Source organism: Anolis sagrei, chromosome 6 (genome assembly GCF_037176765.1).
Source record: "Anolis sagrei isolate rAnoSag1 chromosome 6, rAnoSag1.mat, whole genome shotgun sequence".
Classification (NCBI taxonomy): domain Eukaryota; kingdom Metazoa; phylum Chordata; class Lepidosauria; order Squamata; family Dactyloidae; genus Anolis; species Anolis sagrei.
This window is the reverse complement of record NC_090026.1, coordinates 24,368,810-24,386,628: the sequence shown is the minus strand read 5'-3', so window position 1 is coordinate 24,386,628 and position 17,819 is coordinate 24,368,810. Positions and strand designations below refer to the sequence as shown.

Below are 17,819 nucleotides of genomic sequence, written 5' to 3'. Positions count from 1 at the left end.
ATATGTCTCCCAACTCCTGCCAATGTCCTCCCCAAACACCATACTGCCCACCACCAAAGCGAAGCCTTTCAAGCAGGGACCATTTTATCCTTGATGTTCTGTTTTTCCTCCAGAATGGACATCCCAGGGTTCCTCTCTGTGGGTATGGAATTTGCATGACTTCACCCACTGCCTCCCCCTTAACCCTTTCCTTTGGCACACAGCAAGCAGGAATTGATCAGCAACTGAACAAGCGGTTTGGGAAGAATTCTCCATGATTTAAAGGAGTTGCAGTTCACCTAGTACATCCAGAGAGAACTATGAACCCAAACAATGATTGACCTGATATTTTAACATGCTTGACATCCTCGTCATCATATTACATACCTCTCCTTAAGGCTTGAAGTTAAAATACATGAAACAAAAGTTAATACACAATAAACATAGAATGTGTTTTTAAAGGTGACTTGTATTGGCTTTTTGAACCATGTTGTTTGCAAAGCATTTACAAATGTCATACCTTTAAAATCATTTAGGCTATGAGAAATAGTTTTTACATACTATTTATTTTGGGGGTGGGTAGGGAGAGAAAGGAAGTCTTATAGGACCACAGCACAGCACATGTGACATGTGTGTGTGCAGAAGAGCAAACCACAGACCACCTATTACAATGCATTCTGACCTCACCACATGCACAATGGAGGACCTTCTTAAAGCAACACCGGAGGCACTCCAAGTGGCCAGCTACTGGTCAAAGGACTTTTAATATAATGCCACATTTTTAAACTTTGTGCTTTTTAAATACATTACAACTGTACCTTGGGTTCGCTACTGATATGATAAATAAAATAAAGAACAGTACAATTACCTGTCTAATATTAGTTTGAGTTAATCTTCATTTTAACATTAAGCACACTGGAAAAATAAAGTGTTTCCTTACATGAATTCATCTATCAACTTGGGATATTGATTGAAGGACATTGTTTCAAAGATGCTGTCAAACTGTGTAGTAATCTGTCCAATGATTATGTCTCCTGTTACACAATACTTGTATGGGACCTGGAATAAATCAGCCATGGTGCACATAGCAGTGGGTGTCTTGCATTCACTTGTTGGCAGCAATATTAGCCAAAATAATGTCGGCATCAGAAGGAAACTTTCCATGGCATATGAATCAAATCAAGAGTGCATTTATTCAGCTTACTGTGGTTAAACAGAAGATATGAACAGATCAAATTAATATCTGCTAACTAAAAGTTAGTTCTGCCTGTGTTCAACCATATGTCTGTTTTGTCTTGTTCTAGTGGGGAGTGGGATGAGCTCCCACTGTTAGCCCCAGCTTCTACCAACCTAGCAGTTCGAAAACATGCAAATGTGAGTAGATCAATAGGTACCACTTTGGAGATGAGTACCACCCCCCAGAGTCAGACACGACTAGACTTAATGTCAAGGGGAAATCTTTACCTTTTATATTAGTCCAAACATTTTAATACAGGTAATCAAAAAACAAGATAAAGTATTTTCTTAAAAATCATTTTCAATCTTTTCTCTTGACAAAAGCATTTTGCCTATATTTCTCATAAAATGCACATATTTATTCATACTCTTTCCCCTCTGGGCATTTTCCTATCAATCCTGTCCTTAAATTATGCATGAACCAAGATTTTGCACAGTCTGGAAGTTCACTGTGCTCACACGTCTACCTTAGTCAAGGAAGTGCAGCATGAATTGATGGGTTTAAAGTGCATAGGAAACAAAGTCTTCAAATCTTCTGAGATCTTGAGATGCCAGATATAACCGTCATCAAGGGCAAAACATTTTTATGGCAAAATAAAAGGATAGTTGACACAATTCTGTCTGTCCTCCACTTCTTTTATTTTCAACTGTACAGAGGAACATTTAAATATTTCTTCTAGATACTGAAAGAGGTTGTCAGAAAATATACAGGGACATACGTGATGAAGCATAATTTCTAGTATTGTGAGATAATTACAATGTTCGAAATCACATCCTTAAGTATGGTGAGGAGTATTTTTTCATCTCCACACGGCAGAGGAACTTTTTAGTATTTTTGTTTTGTTCTGAGACCTCACCTGTGTCTTAATGAGTGAAAGAGCACATGGGATTAGCGGGACCAAGTGTGATAAAGCTGAATAAAATAGTTAAAACAAAAACTTTCTTCATTACTTCATTTCACACAAATTTCACACAACGATCAAGGCAAAGAACAAATTGGTCATTCAGGAATACCTGGAGGGCTGAACATTTTATAATGTGACATTTATGAAAATATTTTCCTTTTCTCTTCAACTTGTGTCCAAATACTACACCAAAGTCTTCTCTCAAAGAGAGATTTGGAGGCTGTATGGGTGATTCAAAGAGAAAGAGCTAGAGTTTGTGTGAAATTTCAGAGGTCAGTTTGATTTTTGGGGGATTTAGGTCATTTGGAGTTACGAACCGCCAAATTACAAAGCAGAAAGGACCCCATGTGAAGTATTTACAAATCAAAACAGAAGGCTCTGAAATTTTGGGGAAAATTCGTAAAAGATTTGTTGACTTGGTCCTTTTTTTTTCAATGAAACATACTCTGTCACCCTGGGATGGGAGAGGGTGGGGGAGGGGGTCAAGGGCTGAAGTGATTGACAGAGGGCAGTTGCATGCTCTTTTTTCCTTGTCAGCCAATCAGAAGAAGAGAGATGACCATGAAGCTTTCTGCAAGGCTAGTCTTTTATATAGCCATGCTGCACTCAGCGTCTCCATTTTTCGTGATGTGGTATTTGTAGGAGAGGGAATGTGTCTTTCTTTGGAGCTCCATTCGGTTTCTGCATATTTCTTAAAACTTAAAATAGTATTAACTAGCTTTTTAGGAATGCTTTTTCTTTGTTTACCTTTATCCAGGCTATCTTCCTCTGTTCAAATGATCCCAACACCTCCCAAATTCCCATAGCTAGGGAGGAGTGTGTGGGACTGGGTGTGTGTGAGAGTTTAAAAGACTTTATGATTTTGCTTTTACTTGAAAGTCATGCCATTTGGATGGGACTTTCAGAGATTGACTTTCCAATAACAGGCCAGCCAGGGAGCAACCCAAAAATTAGGCCAGACTTGGGTCTTAGGAGATTTGCCTAAGGGAAAGCTACATTGAGTTGTCTTGAGATAGACATCTGGCCATGGTTTGACTGTCTTACTCCTTTTCAAGTCCAAAGTGACCCTTCTTTCAACCCAATCTTTGTGTTTGGCCTCGTGATTCCATGGTTGGTCATCAATAAGGAGAACCACAACTTGATCCACATCTGCTTTAAGATTCTCCAGTTTATCATCAAAATTCTATGGAAACTACTCAGCTATGAATGTAATCTTTCCTGACCCAATCTGGAAACCATTCTCCCATACTTGCATTTTCTTACCTCTGTATTTAGCTGTATCTGCCACACAGAAGATTGCTATGGGGAACAGAGCACAGTTGTTCATTGCAACTGCTGCTGTGTGGATTAGGGTGTATGTCCAGGTTGGGATTGATTGAACAACATGGTAATTATGGTGTTCACACATATATAAACATGATACATGATTTTAGCCAATATTTTTCAATGAATTTATTTTAATTACATGTTTATACTTTTACAAATCGTCTTATGGGGAACATAGGTTCTTTCATTTGCAAAGATTCCCTAAGTTGTCGGGATAGCACCCATCCAAACAATATATAATTACTACAGCATTTTGTGTCGGTTTTGTAAAATATCACATACCAGTAAAACATGTTTATACAAATATTAGGTGGTGGTATCATCAAACTTAGCAGAACAAAATAATACATTTTACTATTATGTTACAGCTCAATTAAATAGCAACATACAACTTGTGGCCCTCTGTTTATCAGCAATTCTCATGAACTCCCATAGTAAGGGATAAAATGGAGTCTTTGAGTTTGGAAAACTGAAGGGATATCAACAGTCAGATCTAGGTTCTTGTGGGTTTTTTCGGGCTATAGAGCCATGTTCTAGAGGCATTTCTCCTGACGTTTCGCCTGCATCTATGGCAAGCATCCTCAGAGGTCAGTCAGATCAATAGCTGACAAACACATTCTATTTAAAACAGAAAGGATCCATAAATATGTTTCCTGGGATAAATATCCCAGTTTCAGAATAAGAGAAAAGTCAATATCCACTCATGCATTTTTCCTTAGCAAATGGTCTTTACTGTTTAACTCTGGTCTTAGCATAATGATGTAACACTTAGGGAAAAAGATACAGCCTAATCATCCAAAACTAGAAGTCAGGATAGAGAAGATCTCCACAGCTACAATGTATTTGCCTTTAGTACTCAGGTAGGACAGAATGAATGATAACCAAACACTACAAAAAACATGACCATGCTGAATGTAATGAACTTGGCTTCATTGAAACCATCTGGTAACTTCCTGGCTAGGAAAGCCACAGTGAATGTTATAAAAGTCAGAAGTCCCATGTAACCCAGAACACAATAAAACATTGTCACAGACCCCTCATTGCATTCCACGATGATTTCTTCAGCCAGAGAGTACATGTCAAAATCTGGGAATGGAGGAGAAGTGCAGAGCCATACAACACAAATGCTGACTTGAATAAGAGGGCAACCAAGAAGAATACATTTGGCCAGTCCTTTCCCCACCCATTTGCTTATCTTCGATCCTGGCCTAGTGGCCATGAAAGCCACAACCACAGTGATAGTTTTGGCCAATATACAAGAAACAGCAATGGAAAAGATGTCACCAAAAGCAGGCTGTCGTAAATAGCAGTTTATTCGCAGAGGCTTACCAATGAACAACAAGGCACAGAGGAAACAAAGCAATAAGGAGATGAGAAGACAATATGTGAGGTTCCGATTATTAGCTTTGACAACAGGAGTGTTCTTGTACTTGATAAAAATTCCTAACACCAAAACTGTGATGAAAGCAAACAAGAGAGACAAAAGAGTTGAAGCAATTCCTAAGGGCTCTGTGAAAGAGATGAAGTGTAGGGTCTTGGACAGGCATCCATCTTGCTTTTTGTTTGGGAACTTGTCTCCTGGACATGGAGAACAATCATCCTGGTCTGGAAGAAAGAACACCTTCTGTATGAATTCAGTGATTTACCTTATCTAAATGGGCCATATGAGTTGATCTGTGTGTGTGTGTGTGTGTGTGTGTGTATAGAGTATATATAGAGTTTGGTCCAGATCCATCATTGTTTGAGTCCCCAGTGATCTCGGGATGTAGGTGAACTACAACTCCAAAACCAAAGGATACTGCCCACCAAACCCTTCCAGTATTTTCTATTGGTCATGGGAGAACTGTGTGCCAAGTTTAATCCAATTCTATTGTCGGTTAGGTTCAGAATGCTCTTTGATTGTAGGTGAAGTATAAATCCCAGCAACTATAACTCCCAAATGACAAAATCATAATTTTTGAGTGATGGTCACTCCTTGTGTTGTGAGACATTTTGTTACCAAATTTGGTGTGATTTCGTTCATTGGTTCTTTTGTTTTTAAGGTACTCATTATGCACAGAGCATTTTTATATATAGATATATAAGCACAGGCAATTCCTTTGTTCTTTACCATGTTTCCTGAATTCACCAGGAGAGTCCAATTCAGTCAGCCAACTGAAAATAAACTGTATTTTGTAGACCTTCGGAACTCTCTTTGTCTCATTTCCTCAAACTTTCTCCTTGCCATTTCGCAATAGAATCATTCTTTGCAACGTTATCCAGTGGTAAGTTAGAGGAACACCCATTTTCAAAATGTAGATAATTATTTATAAAGTTTTTGACTTATTCTTTATAGTGAAAGTTCTTTTAATCAGAAGAATAGCAAAGAAATAAAGGAAAAAATTAGTTTGGAAAGTATTTGGCTTTTATTGTACAAACAAACAAGCCTGGAGTTGAATCAAAAGCTATCAGCCTATAAAACAATATGTTCTTTCATTTTTAAAACATATAGAGATCATTTTATTAAAATTCCATACACACTTAGGACACAGTTAAGTCAAAGAAAAATACACACTAATATAACACATAATGAAACCCTGTTAACTAAAATGCACAAAAAGTATGAATTCTATCTTCTCTATGGCTTTGGTAATTTCTAACCTTCTACCTTCTGACTTTTATCCTAAATTGCTACACTTCATCTATATCTTTAAATTCATGTTAATATAAAAATCCAATAATCATCTTATGGGGAAACACACGTTCTTTCATTTGCAAAGGTTCTCCATGTTGTCAGGAGAGCAGCAATCATGACTATATAGTAATCACTTCATGTCAGCTTTGTAAAATATTACATAGCAATAAAATGTGTTTGCACAATTGAATTATGATTTATATTGTTTCATTCTATCGTTCTTAATAGAACAAAATAAGAATTTTTACTATTATGTTACAGCTCAATAAAATAGGGATATACATAAATTGTAGCTGTCTGGATAATATTAATCAGCAACTCTCATGAACTTCCACAATGAAGAACGATGGGAGTCCTTGTTCCTGGAAAACAGCAAGTTATCCACCAAAGAACTAGAGGATTCGATATTATTTAATAGCAGAGAAGCACAGAGGGAATCCATAAATATGTTTCCCAGGAAAAATGTATCAGTTTCAAAATGATAGAAAAGTAAGTATCCACTTACATATTTTTCCTTAGTAACTGGTCTTTAATGTTTAGATCTGGTCTTAGCAAAATGATATAGCACTTAGGGAAAAAGATGCAGCCTAATAATCCAAAGCTAGAGGTCAAAACGGAGAAGATCTCCACAGCTACAATGTATTTGCCTTTAATACTCAGGTAAGACATAATGAATGATAGCCAAACACTGCAAAACACGACCATGCTGAATGTAATGAACTTGGCTTCATTGAAACCGTCTGGTAACTTCCTGGCTAGGAAAGCCACAGTGAATGTTACAAAAGCCAGAAGTCCCATGTAACCCAGAACACAATAAAACATTGTCACAGACCCCTCATTGCATTCCACGATGATTTCTTCAGCCAGAGAGTCCATGTCAAAATTTGGGAATGGAGGAGAAGTGCAGAGCCATACAACACAAATGCTGACTTGAATAAGAGGGCAACCAAGAAGAATACATTTGGCCAGTCCTTTCCCCACCCATTTGCTTATCTTCGATCCTGGCCTAGTGGCCATGAAAGCTACAACCACAGTGATAGTTTTGGCCAATATACAAGAAACAGCAATGGAAAAGATGACACCAAAAGTAGGCTGTCGTAAATAGCAGTTTATTCGCAGAGGCTTACCAATGAACAATAAGGCACAGAGGAAACAAAGCAATAAGGAGATGAGAAGACAATTTGTGAGGTTCCGATTATTAGCTTTGACAACAGGAGTGTTCTTGTATTTGATAAAAATTCCTAGCACCAAAACTGTGATGAAAGCAAACAAGAGAGACAATATAACTGAAGTAATTCCTAAGGGCTCTGTGAAAGAGATGAAGTGTAGGGTCTTGGGCAGGCATCCATCTCGCTTTTTGTTTGGAAACTTGTCTCCTGGACATGGAGAACAATCATCCTGGTCTGGAAGAAAGAACACCTTCTGTATGAATCCAGTGACTTACCTTATCTAAATGGGCCATATGAGTTGGTCTGTGGTGAATGGACTCCATGGCTTCAAAGGTGATCTGTTTTTTGAACTAATGTATACACTTGGCCCATTTCCTATTTGGAAGGGGCTACAACTGTTCACATCACCAGCCTCTTTTCCTGGGCTGCACTTTCCTTGTCCTCGTTGTTCTGTGCTTTGCCATGTCCACCAGGCACGGAAATTGTAGTTTTCACTGCTCTGCACCTGTAATGACAATAGCTAGAGCAACAAAGCGATTGGAGAAGGTGTTGGGTAAAAAAAGAGCAATTCTTCCTTTCCTACTTTCCCTCTCATGCCACTTTGCTGTTCCGGCTATTATCATTTCAGGTGCATAACATAAATTAATGAAAAAGGGTGTCAGTCAACCAATCAACATACCTCATTTTGAACTTTTTGATGCATCTCTTAGCTTGTTTAAATTTGTTGTTTCTTATATTTGTTTCCCCTGACTCCATCAAACTCAAACCAAATTTGGGCTAATGGGGCTTTATGTAAAATCAGAAATTTGATAATATTGGAAGATTCACTATAGGGTCATTTTTGGGTCTAATAAAACTGAAACTAAATGTAGAAGAATGGCTAGTAAAGTGAAATCCAGTATGGTTTTTTTCTGCTAATTCTGATGAAATTAATTTTAACATTATGGAAGCAAAATCCAATCAAACAAGTTGACTCAAAGTGTGCATCAAAATGTGAGGCAGAGCTTAAGATGCCACTGATTCTGAGATGTTTTCCTCTTGATTTGCAGAGGAGTCCTATAGCCTGGCAACATCCCTGTTTTATTGGGTTCTGATTGGCCCAAACACCTCTTCCTCCTCCTCTGACACATGCAGAAGAACCTCCTAGGCCATGTGAGGAAAGCCATGTGGCCCAAAAACTAAACAAAGAAACAGAAACCATGCAACTTTCTCTTTCCTTTTACCTTTTGTTTCATCCGAAAATGGCTCTTTCATTTCGTGCCATCCAAATGGACAGTACGAAATGAATACCCAAATGAAACAAATGGAGCAAATACAGTGCCCACCTCTAAAATCTATTTACTCAGTTCAAAGTATGTTATATTTTGTGCGCTTATGCTTTATTTTATTGCCTGCGAAGACATGACACTTGCTGGATTTCAAAACAACTATTTGCTCTTATTCCGTGTCCATCAGTCATATCATCTGCTCAGCAATATAGTTTCCCTGAAATCATTCTCTTGCAGATCAGTGATGTTTCAGAATGATGAAGTAACCGAAGAAGACGGATTTGGGGACCTGCAGTAAATAAACCCACCTATGGCTGTTACTGCATGGCTATTGAGCTTGGTGATGGTGAGGCTGGTTTTAATGTGATAAGCAGAAATGGCTCAGACACGATGGGCCAGCGCAATATGTTGTGCACACAAAAAATAACATACTTTGATCTGAGTAAGTGTGGTTTGATGCATACTTTGAGTCAACTTGTTTGACTGCTTTTGCATCCGTAATGTTAAAATTAATTTCATCAGAATCAGCTGAAAAAACTGTGCAGGATTTCAATTTACTAGTCATTATTATACATTTACTTTCAATTTTCTTAGAGTCCCCAAAATGGTATTTCATTAAATGTGTACACGCACTCTGACTATTCTTCAGATAAGGGTGTCTAGAACAGCAACTTTTACAGTTAGAGACCTCACATTTTGGGAAACTTAGTTTAACGCCTGACTGGTGCTACAGCTAAAATTTGAACAAAATTGGAGAACATGATGGTGGGACCTTTTCTAAATTTTAGATCACTTGGCATGGAATGATCCTATATCCTATAAAGAAATACAATAGAGTCTCGCTTATCCAAACTTCGCTTATCCAGCCTTCTGTATTATCCAGTGCATCTTGACTTCTTCCAGCTTGGAAGAATAAAAACAAGGATCTTCCTTTTGCTCAGAGAATTGCAATGAGGCTCCCCTCCCTCCCTCCCTCCCTCCCTCCCTCCCTTCCTTCCTTCCTTCCTTCCTTCCTTCCTTCTCTGGCTCCTCCTCCAGACTCCGCTTCCCTCCTTGCTGCCTCTCTCCACCTTGGGACCTCACATTTAGTCGAGGGAAGGATTTGGTGAAGTGGCCTCCACACGAATAAAGGGGAGCCCCACTAAGGCTGCCCTCTGCCCTGGCTGCTCCACTGGCCTCGTTCTCTGGCACTCTTGACCTCGGCACCCATCCTTGCCTCCCCTCTTCCCTGCAGCCCTGACCTGTCTCCCTCTCCCTCCCTCTCCCTCTCTCTCACCAGCAGTGGAAATGTTTACTTTATAGAAGAGGGAGGGAAAGAAAGAAAGAGAGTGGATACTGAAGGCGGAAGGCAAGGAAGGGGGTTCACATGTGGGAGGAGTCTGGGAGTGATGTGAAGGGTCCCCACACTCTCCCTCCTGACTTTGTTCGTGTTTAATAGGCTTTTCCTTAATCCCTACATATTATCCAACAATTTCGCTTATTCAATATTCTGGTGGCCCGTTTATGTCAGGTAAGCAATACTCTACTGTAGTCATTGAGAAGAATATTTGGGTTCAAGAAGATTTGGAAAATGTACAGAAGAAAAAAAGAAATGAGACATATGGTATGTAATACTATACATAACACCTGATAGAATCTTGACCACAATGTCTCCTACCTTTCTGATTGGAAAACTTCCCATACGGACAAGGAACACAATCATAGCAACAAAATAGCCTTCCCTCTATCTTTTGCTTTCTGTAACCTGGATCGCAGTTGTCATTACATAGAGCAATGGGCACCACCTATCCTATTCAGAAATGGGGGAAAATCAGACAAATGATATTGAGTGAAGACAAAAGAATATGCTACATATTCCTAACATCAAAGTTACCCTTTTAAAGCCAAGAATACAGTATGGATTTTATAACTGGCAATTAGAAATAGAATCTGCCTACGAAAGTGAATTGGGCTTATAATTACATTTTAAAGTAGTGGGAAACAAAATTCTGCACTATGATGTGAATCCCCACCTCCTGGACCAGCTGTAAAGTTGATGAAGGTACCACTCTACATAATTGTCTGGCAGGCAAAAAGTGGGGAGATCACAGAAACCAAGTCATTACATCTTCCACTGAGGTCTCCTGGGGTCCTCAAGAGGCTTCAGCAGATGGAGTCATCATTTTACATCTGGCTAAAGAGACATAGCTCAATGGTAAATCTGATGAGGAGCTTTGACTATTACGGAAAGAGGAAAGTAATACCAGCCTTTTCAGTGATCACAAATAAACATTTACATTTACAAATTTACATCTCTATATGCTGCTTACTGAATGCTATTTTAGGAATGCAATCTTGCTCTTTATTATACAGGAGTGAGGTGGGGGAGAGAAGTTGTAGGGTCTTTCCCAATCCTTTGCAATCTATATAAATAAAAATGTAAATGTTCATTTGTGACATACAACATAACTCAAAAAACACTTCACTGATTGCTTCAAAATTAGGACACAATGTAGCAAACAAACAGGTGAAGGTTTTAAGGTTATCAAAATCCAACTACAACACAGATGTCACACCTGTGACAGGTAAAGCATGCCCTGATTCAGAAACAGCACCATCTGCTGGTAACCCAGGCAACTGCTAAGGTTTTAAACCTTACATAACCCGTGCTTGAAACTGCCCCTCACCCTCCCTCCGCACTCACTCATTAGCTGGAGGAGAATGCTCCTGCCTTACCCACTGATTGCTTCTCTTTTCCCGCTGGCTGCCTGAGTTGGCACCCAGTCCAACTCTTCTGCCATGCAGGAGGACACCATCAAAGCCCTCCAGACAGATGGCCAGGTTGCAATAGATATAAAATTATATTTATATAGATACACATTGTTTCTAATCTTTTCCAAGAGAAAGCAAAAGCAGGCAGCCAGTGAGGGTCCACTCTCTCTCCCTCCCTCCACATTCACTCATTGACCTGAGGATAAAGCTCCCACCTTACCTACTGACTGGCACTCACTTCCTACCCAATGCTGCAAGTGGAGGTTCCATTGTCAATGGGAAGGAAAGGAGGAAGAGGACAGGGAAGTCGAAGGCCGAGGAGGCGGTCTGCGAGGCTGTGGTGAGACAGGGGCCTCGGGAGGGCTGGGGGAGTCAGGCCAGGCAAGAAGACACCAACAAAGCCCTCTAGGCAGATAGCCAGCCAGCAATAAATAAATATGAAAGCATGCACACACACACACACACAAACACAAACACACTATGAACCACCTTGCGTCCCCTTCTGAGTTGAGGAGGGTGGTATAAAATACCGCAAATAATAAATAATAAACACATACCTACATATACATATAATAGAGAACATACATCTGGAAGAGACCCCCCCCCACCAAGACGATCCAGCCCAACCCTCTTCTAACATGCAAGAAGACACCATCAAAGTCCTCCAGACAGATGGCCAGGCAGCCATTGATATGATAAACAATATATCTATCTCTAAATCTCCGCAGACAATGGAACAACACAAAATACTGTATACCCACAAGCATTATGAAACTATATATATTAGAAACCATCTCTTTCTCTTTTCTTTCTTTCTCATTTCACCACCACATGGGGTCATAGCAACGCATGGCCGGGTACACCTAGTAGGTTATAAATCTGCACAAAAAAGAACAGTGATAACACCACGTGTTCCCTCCACCTTAACCTCCACTGCTCATTCAACCAGTATTTATCTGGTACTGGATAATGAACTTATTGTTGCATCTTCATAGTCGTATCCCACCTGATTAAATGAGCTATGCCATGTGACAGCTTCTTCATCAATTGTGAACTTTGGACCCAGTAAAGCCTGTGGATCCATTCTTCCCACATGTACTCTTGCAAAAGATTTGTTTGGGAATGTAACCCAATTGATTATATCAAATCCACCAGCTAATTCACCATTCTCATCAAAAGACACGGTGTCTCCAGCACTGTTGTTAAATGAGAGATTCCTCAAAACAGGGTGAAGCTAGTTTATGAGGAAAAAATATGAAATAATGAAAGGAAGCAACGATGGTACTTGTTAGAATTCTCCATTCTAATCCTTATCAACATTGGATTTTGGGAGCATTTAGTTACCTTTCTAGAGAAAAAAACAATGCTACCAACGTGGCTACTTAGGCTGGATACAGACAGGTCTTTATCCCAGAAACATCCATGTTAAAATAACATAAATGTTTCCAGGGCCCTGTCCACGCCCACCCCAGAAAGCGCCCACTTTCTGGGGTGGGTGGTCAGATGTTCTCTCGGGACTAGCCCAAGAGAACATCTGAAGGCCCTATCTCCCTCCCCCAAGCCCCAATGCACTATTTCCGATACCTGAACTACAGTCCAGACACCATTCCCACAGTTTACTGGGCTAAATGAGCCCGGTAAACTGTGGGAATACCCACCCCTCCCCCCAAGCCCCCAGACCCTTTAGAAACGTAAAAAAAGCTTACAAGGTGTGTAGTTTCCTCCTGAAACAGTTTCCTCCCACAATTTTCATCCTTCTCCCCCATCGGGAGAGCTGTTCCAGAGGGAAACTGCATCCCCGGTAACCTTTTTTTTTTTTTTACTTTTCTAAAGCGTCTGGGGGCTTGTGGGGAGGGGTGGGTATTCCCACAGTTTACTAGGCTTATTTAGCCCAGTAAACTGTGGGAATGGTGTCTGGACTGTAGTCCAGACATCGGAAATAGTGCATTTGTCCTGCGCCTTCTAAGAAGGCACAGAATAAATGCACTAACAAATTAATTCACTACAAACCAGAACATCATCTGGACAGCCCCCCTTTTATTGTGGAAATTTCTGCAATAAAGGGGCTGTCTGGGTGGGCCCTAAGAGGGCAATAGACATTTCTAAAGACGTTAACCCAGAGAAAAACATTTTGCTCATTTTTCCAGTTGATAATCAGTCACCACTTTGCTTGGAAGAATAAATTATAGTTGGTCTTCCAAATCTGTGGATTCCACCATCCACGTGAGTCAGGGGTAGTCATGGTGGTTGTAGTGTCCTGGAAGCAAACCACACTGTATACCAAGGACCCACTGTATTTAGTGTTTGCTCTCTCTGATAATACTACTTTGGAAGTAGATTTTGCAACTTATTATTCTCATTAAAGATTATCTGATAGAGTGATATGGAAATTTTTGGAGTTAGATACTTGTTCTGGGTGTAAAATGGGCTTAGCCAATCTCAATCAATTATTCTTTTCTTTTCTTTCTTTCTTCACCTAAGGTGACTCATGACAAAGTTGAAACAAGATAAAGTTAAAAGCAATTGTAAAAGTTCAAACTTCATATTAAGACATTATTAATTTAAAAGCACCTAAATGTGTAACAGACATGGTACAAGAAAACATCCTGGGAAATTTTACCATTTGATTACTATACACACATTGCTGATAGTTTGCTAGAGCACACATGGCAGAATTTGACAAATTAGAAACATTACCATCCAAGATTGCAGATTCATGGCAAGTAGTCTACTTCTATTTGCTGTTGTTTTGAGTTTAGATGTCAATGATGAGAGAATCTTGTCTAAAGCATGAGTTATGGCATAGATGGCATTATAGATGCTATAGCTTTTGGTAGTCATGCTCATCTCAAAAAAGATTCCAGGGAGCATCTCCAGTTTTTCTTCACCAGTACACATATTACTCTCCATTGCCCCTTTAGAATCAGAAAACAAGCAGTTGAATGCCTGCTCCCAGATGATCTTGATAAAGCCATCTCCTTTTGGCAAATTAGGATGGAGTTGCTCTAAGAATTTTGTAAATCCCAACACCTCATTTGAGTGAGTCGCCAGAGACAAGGCACCATGGAAGACACGCGTATCAAAATTCCTGTGAAACGTGTCTGATGAAAAATCCCAATGGGCTGTCATAAGCCACATTTTCCCTCTGGATATCTGTATACTGCCCGATACTGTGTCATAAAGATATATCAGCCATTTCAAGCATGATATAGTAATGAAATCTGCATTTACTATATATACTTTGACAGTAGAATTGGTTAGTGAATCTCCAATTGCCAAAACTTTATTTATTACCTGGGTATTCTCTAAAATATCTGATATGGTTTCTGTCCTTGCAATCAAAGACGTGCAGATTTCATGTTGGGAAAGCATTGGCAGCATTGTTTGCACAAAGTTCTCTCCTTTGTCATCATGTGATGCTATGATCCCAATCCAAGTCCAATGGAAATGCAGAAGGAGAAGAACAATTCCCATGTGCTGCCATTTTTCACCAGGAACCATGCGGTAGAAGGAAGGGAGCTTTTCTTTAACATCACTCACTGGTGCTAAAATGGAGTAGGCAATCTAAGGAGAGAAACCATTTTTTACACAACAGACAAGAACTATAAAAATCTTTGTGCATTAGTTTTGCAGAAGAAGAATTTTGAATGCATTTACTGGGTCTGGGAAATGTTACGGAAGTAAGAACAATGATAGATTAGCACAAGGTCAATTTCCTGCAAAATTTGGTTCACATAGTTAACACCCCTTTGGCGAATGCTCCTGAAACCTAAACTCAGCTCTGGCATGGACCTGGACAAACAACTCAGTAGACATTGGCCACAAACCCTGAGTTTGATAAGAAGTTGCCTCAGGATGCCCAAAGGACGTCCAGGGATTTCTGGTCCCTGCTACTGGTAAAACCTGTTTAACCTGATTCTACACTATGTTAGGACAAATCAAGCTCTGGAACAGTCCCACGTGGATTTTGAACTAACCTGGCAGTTCATACCGGCCAGTGCCATCATCCTGCTTAGATGACACTTAGTGGTCATGTAAAAGGAGATGGCACTTTATCCTTTTTGTTGCTGCAGTGGCAGCCATCGTGTTCCAGAGAGCTTCTGGCTATTGCTGGGTTCCTTGTTGGTGTCACCAAAGGTGCTCCACACAACTTGGAGAAAAGATGGCTTTTCCTTCTCCCTGCCATCTCCAAGTCCTGCCAGCATATTTTCTGACATTGACAAAGGTACCCAGCAATGGCCAGGAGTAATCTGTAGTTCCATGGCAACCAACTAAATGACAAAGGTAAGAGTGACCAGTCTGGTCAAGAGCGGAGTTATGTAGATACCATGGTAGATGGACCCTCACATAGGATTATACAAAAAGCCTTCAGACTAGATGAATCAAACATACCTTCAGCCCAGTCATAGCAAATTTCTACATGGAACACTTTGAAAGACATGCCCTGGAAACAGTAACAAAAAAGCCCATTATATGGTCCAGATATGTGGATGACACCTTCACCATTTGGAGCCATGAAGAAGAAGAACCCAACAAGTTCCTGGACAACCTACCTCAATAGCATCCACCCAAACATCCAATTCACCATGGAAAAAGAAAATGAAGGAAAACTGCCATTCCTAGATGCCCTAGTCATCTGCAAACCCAATCAACGATTGGGCCACACAGTTTACAGAAAACGTACACACAGATAGATGCCTACATAAAAACTCCAGCCATCACCCAAATAAAAAAAGAGGAACAATTCAAGCCCTGGCAGACCGTGCAAAGGGAATCTGTAAACCCATCTCCTCCGAGGTGAACTGAACCACCTGAAGTGGGTTCTATAGCCCAATGGATACTCCAACACAGTCATCAGAAAATCTGCAAGACCAAGAACAAGCCATGAGAGTGAAGACAAAAATCCACCCAGAGGAAAAGTATTCTTACCATACATCAAGGGAACCACTGACCACATAGGGAAGCTCATGAAGAAACACAACATACAAATAATCTACAGACCCACTAAAAAAATCCAACATTCAGCAAAAGACAAGAGGGATCCTCTCACTTCTGCAGGAGTCTACCGTATACCATGCAGCTTTGGACAAATATACACAGGGACCACCAAACGCAGCAGAATTGCCCAAACACGAATCAAGGAACATGAAAGGTACTGCAGACTAACTCAACCAGAGAAGTCAGCCATAGCAGGGCACCTGAAGAACCAACCTGGACACAGCATATTATTTGAGAACACAGAAATACTGAACCACTCTAACAACCATCAAGTCAGGCTACAAAAAGAAGCTATTGAAATCCACAAGCATGTGGACAAAAGAAAGGAAGAAACCATGAAATTGAACAAAATCTGGCTACCAGTATTAAAAAAAAACTCTAAATAAAAAAAATAAAAAGACAGTAAATAAAAAGCAACACTTAAAAAGCAAAAGAATTCCAGCCAAGAATCAACCAGGGCCAGCTAACACATCCCAAGAAAAGGATTCCCCCCAGGCAACAAACAGCCAGGCTTTGAAGCTGCAAGGCCATATGCCCATCTGCATTGAACATTGTGATCAAAGGAAAACAATTGATTTTAGATTATGCTTATTTAAAAATGGAAATAGTTTACCTCCTTGATTGAAAAATGTTTTGTTTGTCCTCCCCACAGATCAATTGATTGATTAACTGATTGGCTTATATCCCAAATCTCCCCTGGCCAACATTTTAACTTAAGGTAGTCTACCCTAGGGGTTTCCTATTTAGAGCCTCTATTTTCTAAAATGGGGCATAGAGGAAAGAAATACAGATAACATAACTGAAAGAAAAAAAATTAAGTTTAATGAAAACTGCCGTGGTCAACATATGCATCATACCTGTGGGATCTTGTAGATGTCTAAGATGGTGGCTATGTGAAGAGAAGTTTCAGAGCTCTGTCCTCCAATGATCGATACCAGATTATGCTGCCTATCACAGATATAATTCGGAACAATCCTGTTCTGAGCAGACAAGAGCTTCAAGGTGTTCTGATATGCCATCCTTGCCATTAAGAAAGTGTCATAGATTTGAAACCCAAGACTGATGTTTGGCAAGAGCATGGGATTCTCATTGATCTCCTTCAAAGCAAATGTCAGAGCAAGGACATGTTGGTAATACTTTGTCGTCGCACTAAAGAAAGAGTAATATTATGCATGCAATAAATAGCCGTATTGATATATATAACCTGCTTTAAATGAATGCAAACACACTATACTATTGTGCACATCATGAAAGCTAGAAATACATAAGGACATCCATCTATCCACACACATAATAAAATAAAAATGTGTATATGTGTATGTGGTGGAGGTGTCCACTTACACAGAAAGCCTCCCGCCTCCACAAACAGCTATAAGCCACAGTGCTTTTTTTTATAGTGGGCACCATGAAAATGTCTCCCAACCCCTGCCAATGTCCTCCCCAAACACCATACCGCCCACCACCAAAGTGAAGGCTTTCAAGCAGGGACCATTTCATCCTTGATGTTCTCTTT

At 39.9% G+C, this 17,819-nt stretch overlaps 1 protein-coding gene across 1 annotated transcript; it reads right to left on the bottom strand.

The window, feature by feature from the left end:
- Positions 1–2,661: 2,661 nt before the first annotated feature.
- On the bottom strand, positions 2,662–17,325 carry LOC137097417 (vomeronasal type-2 receptor 26-like). The gene is made up of 7 exons (XM_067470508.1): positions 17,164–17,325; positions 15,701–15,752; positions 14,006–14,478; positions 12,315–12,542; positions 10,215–10,341; positions 6,644–7,523; positions 2,662–2,878 (listed from the first exon to the last, which is right to left on the bottom strand). The coding sequence occupies exons 1-7, from the start codon at positions 17,323–17,325 to the stop codon at positions 2,662–2,664; spliced, it is 2,139 nt and encodes a 712-aa protein (XP_067326609.1).
- Between the last annotated feature and the right edge of the window lie 494 nt (positions 17,326–17,819).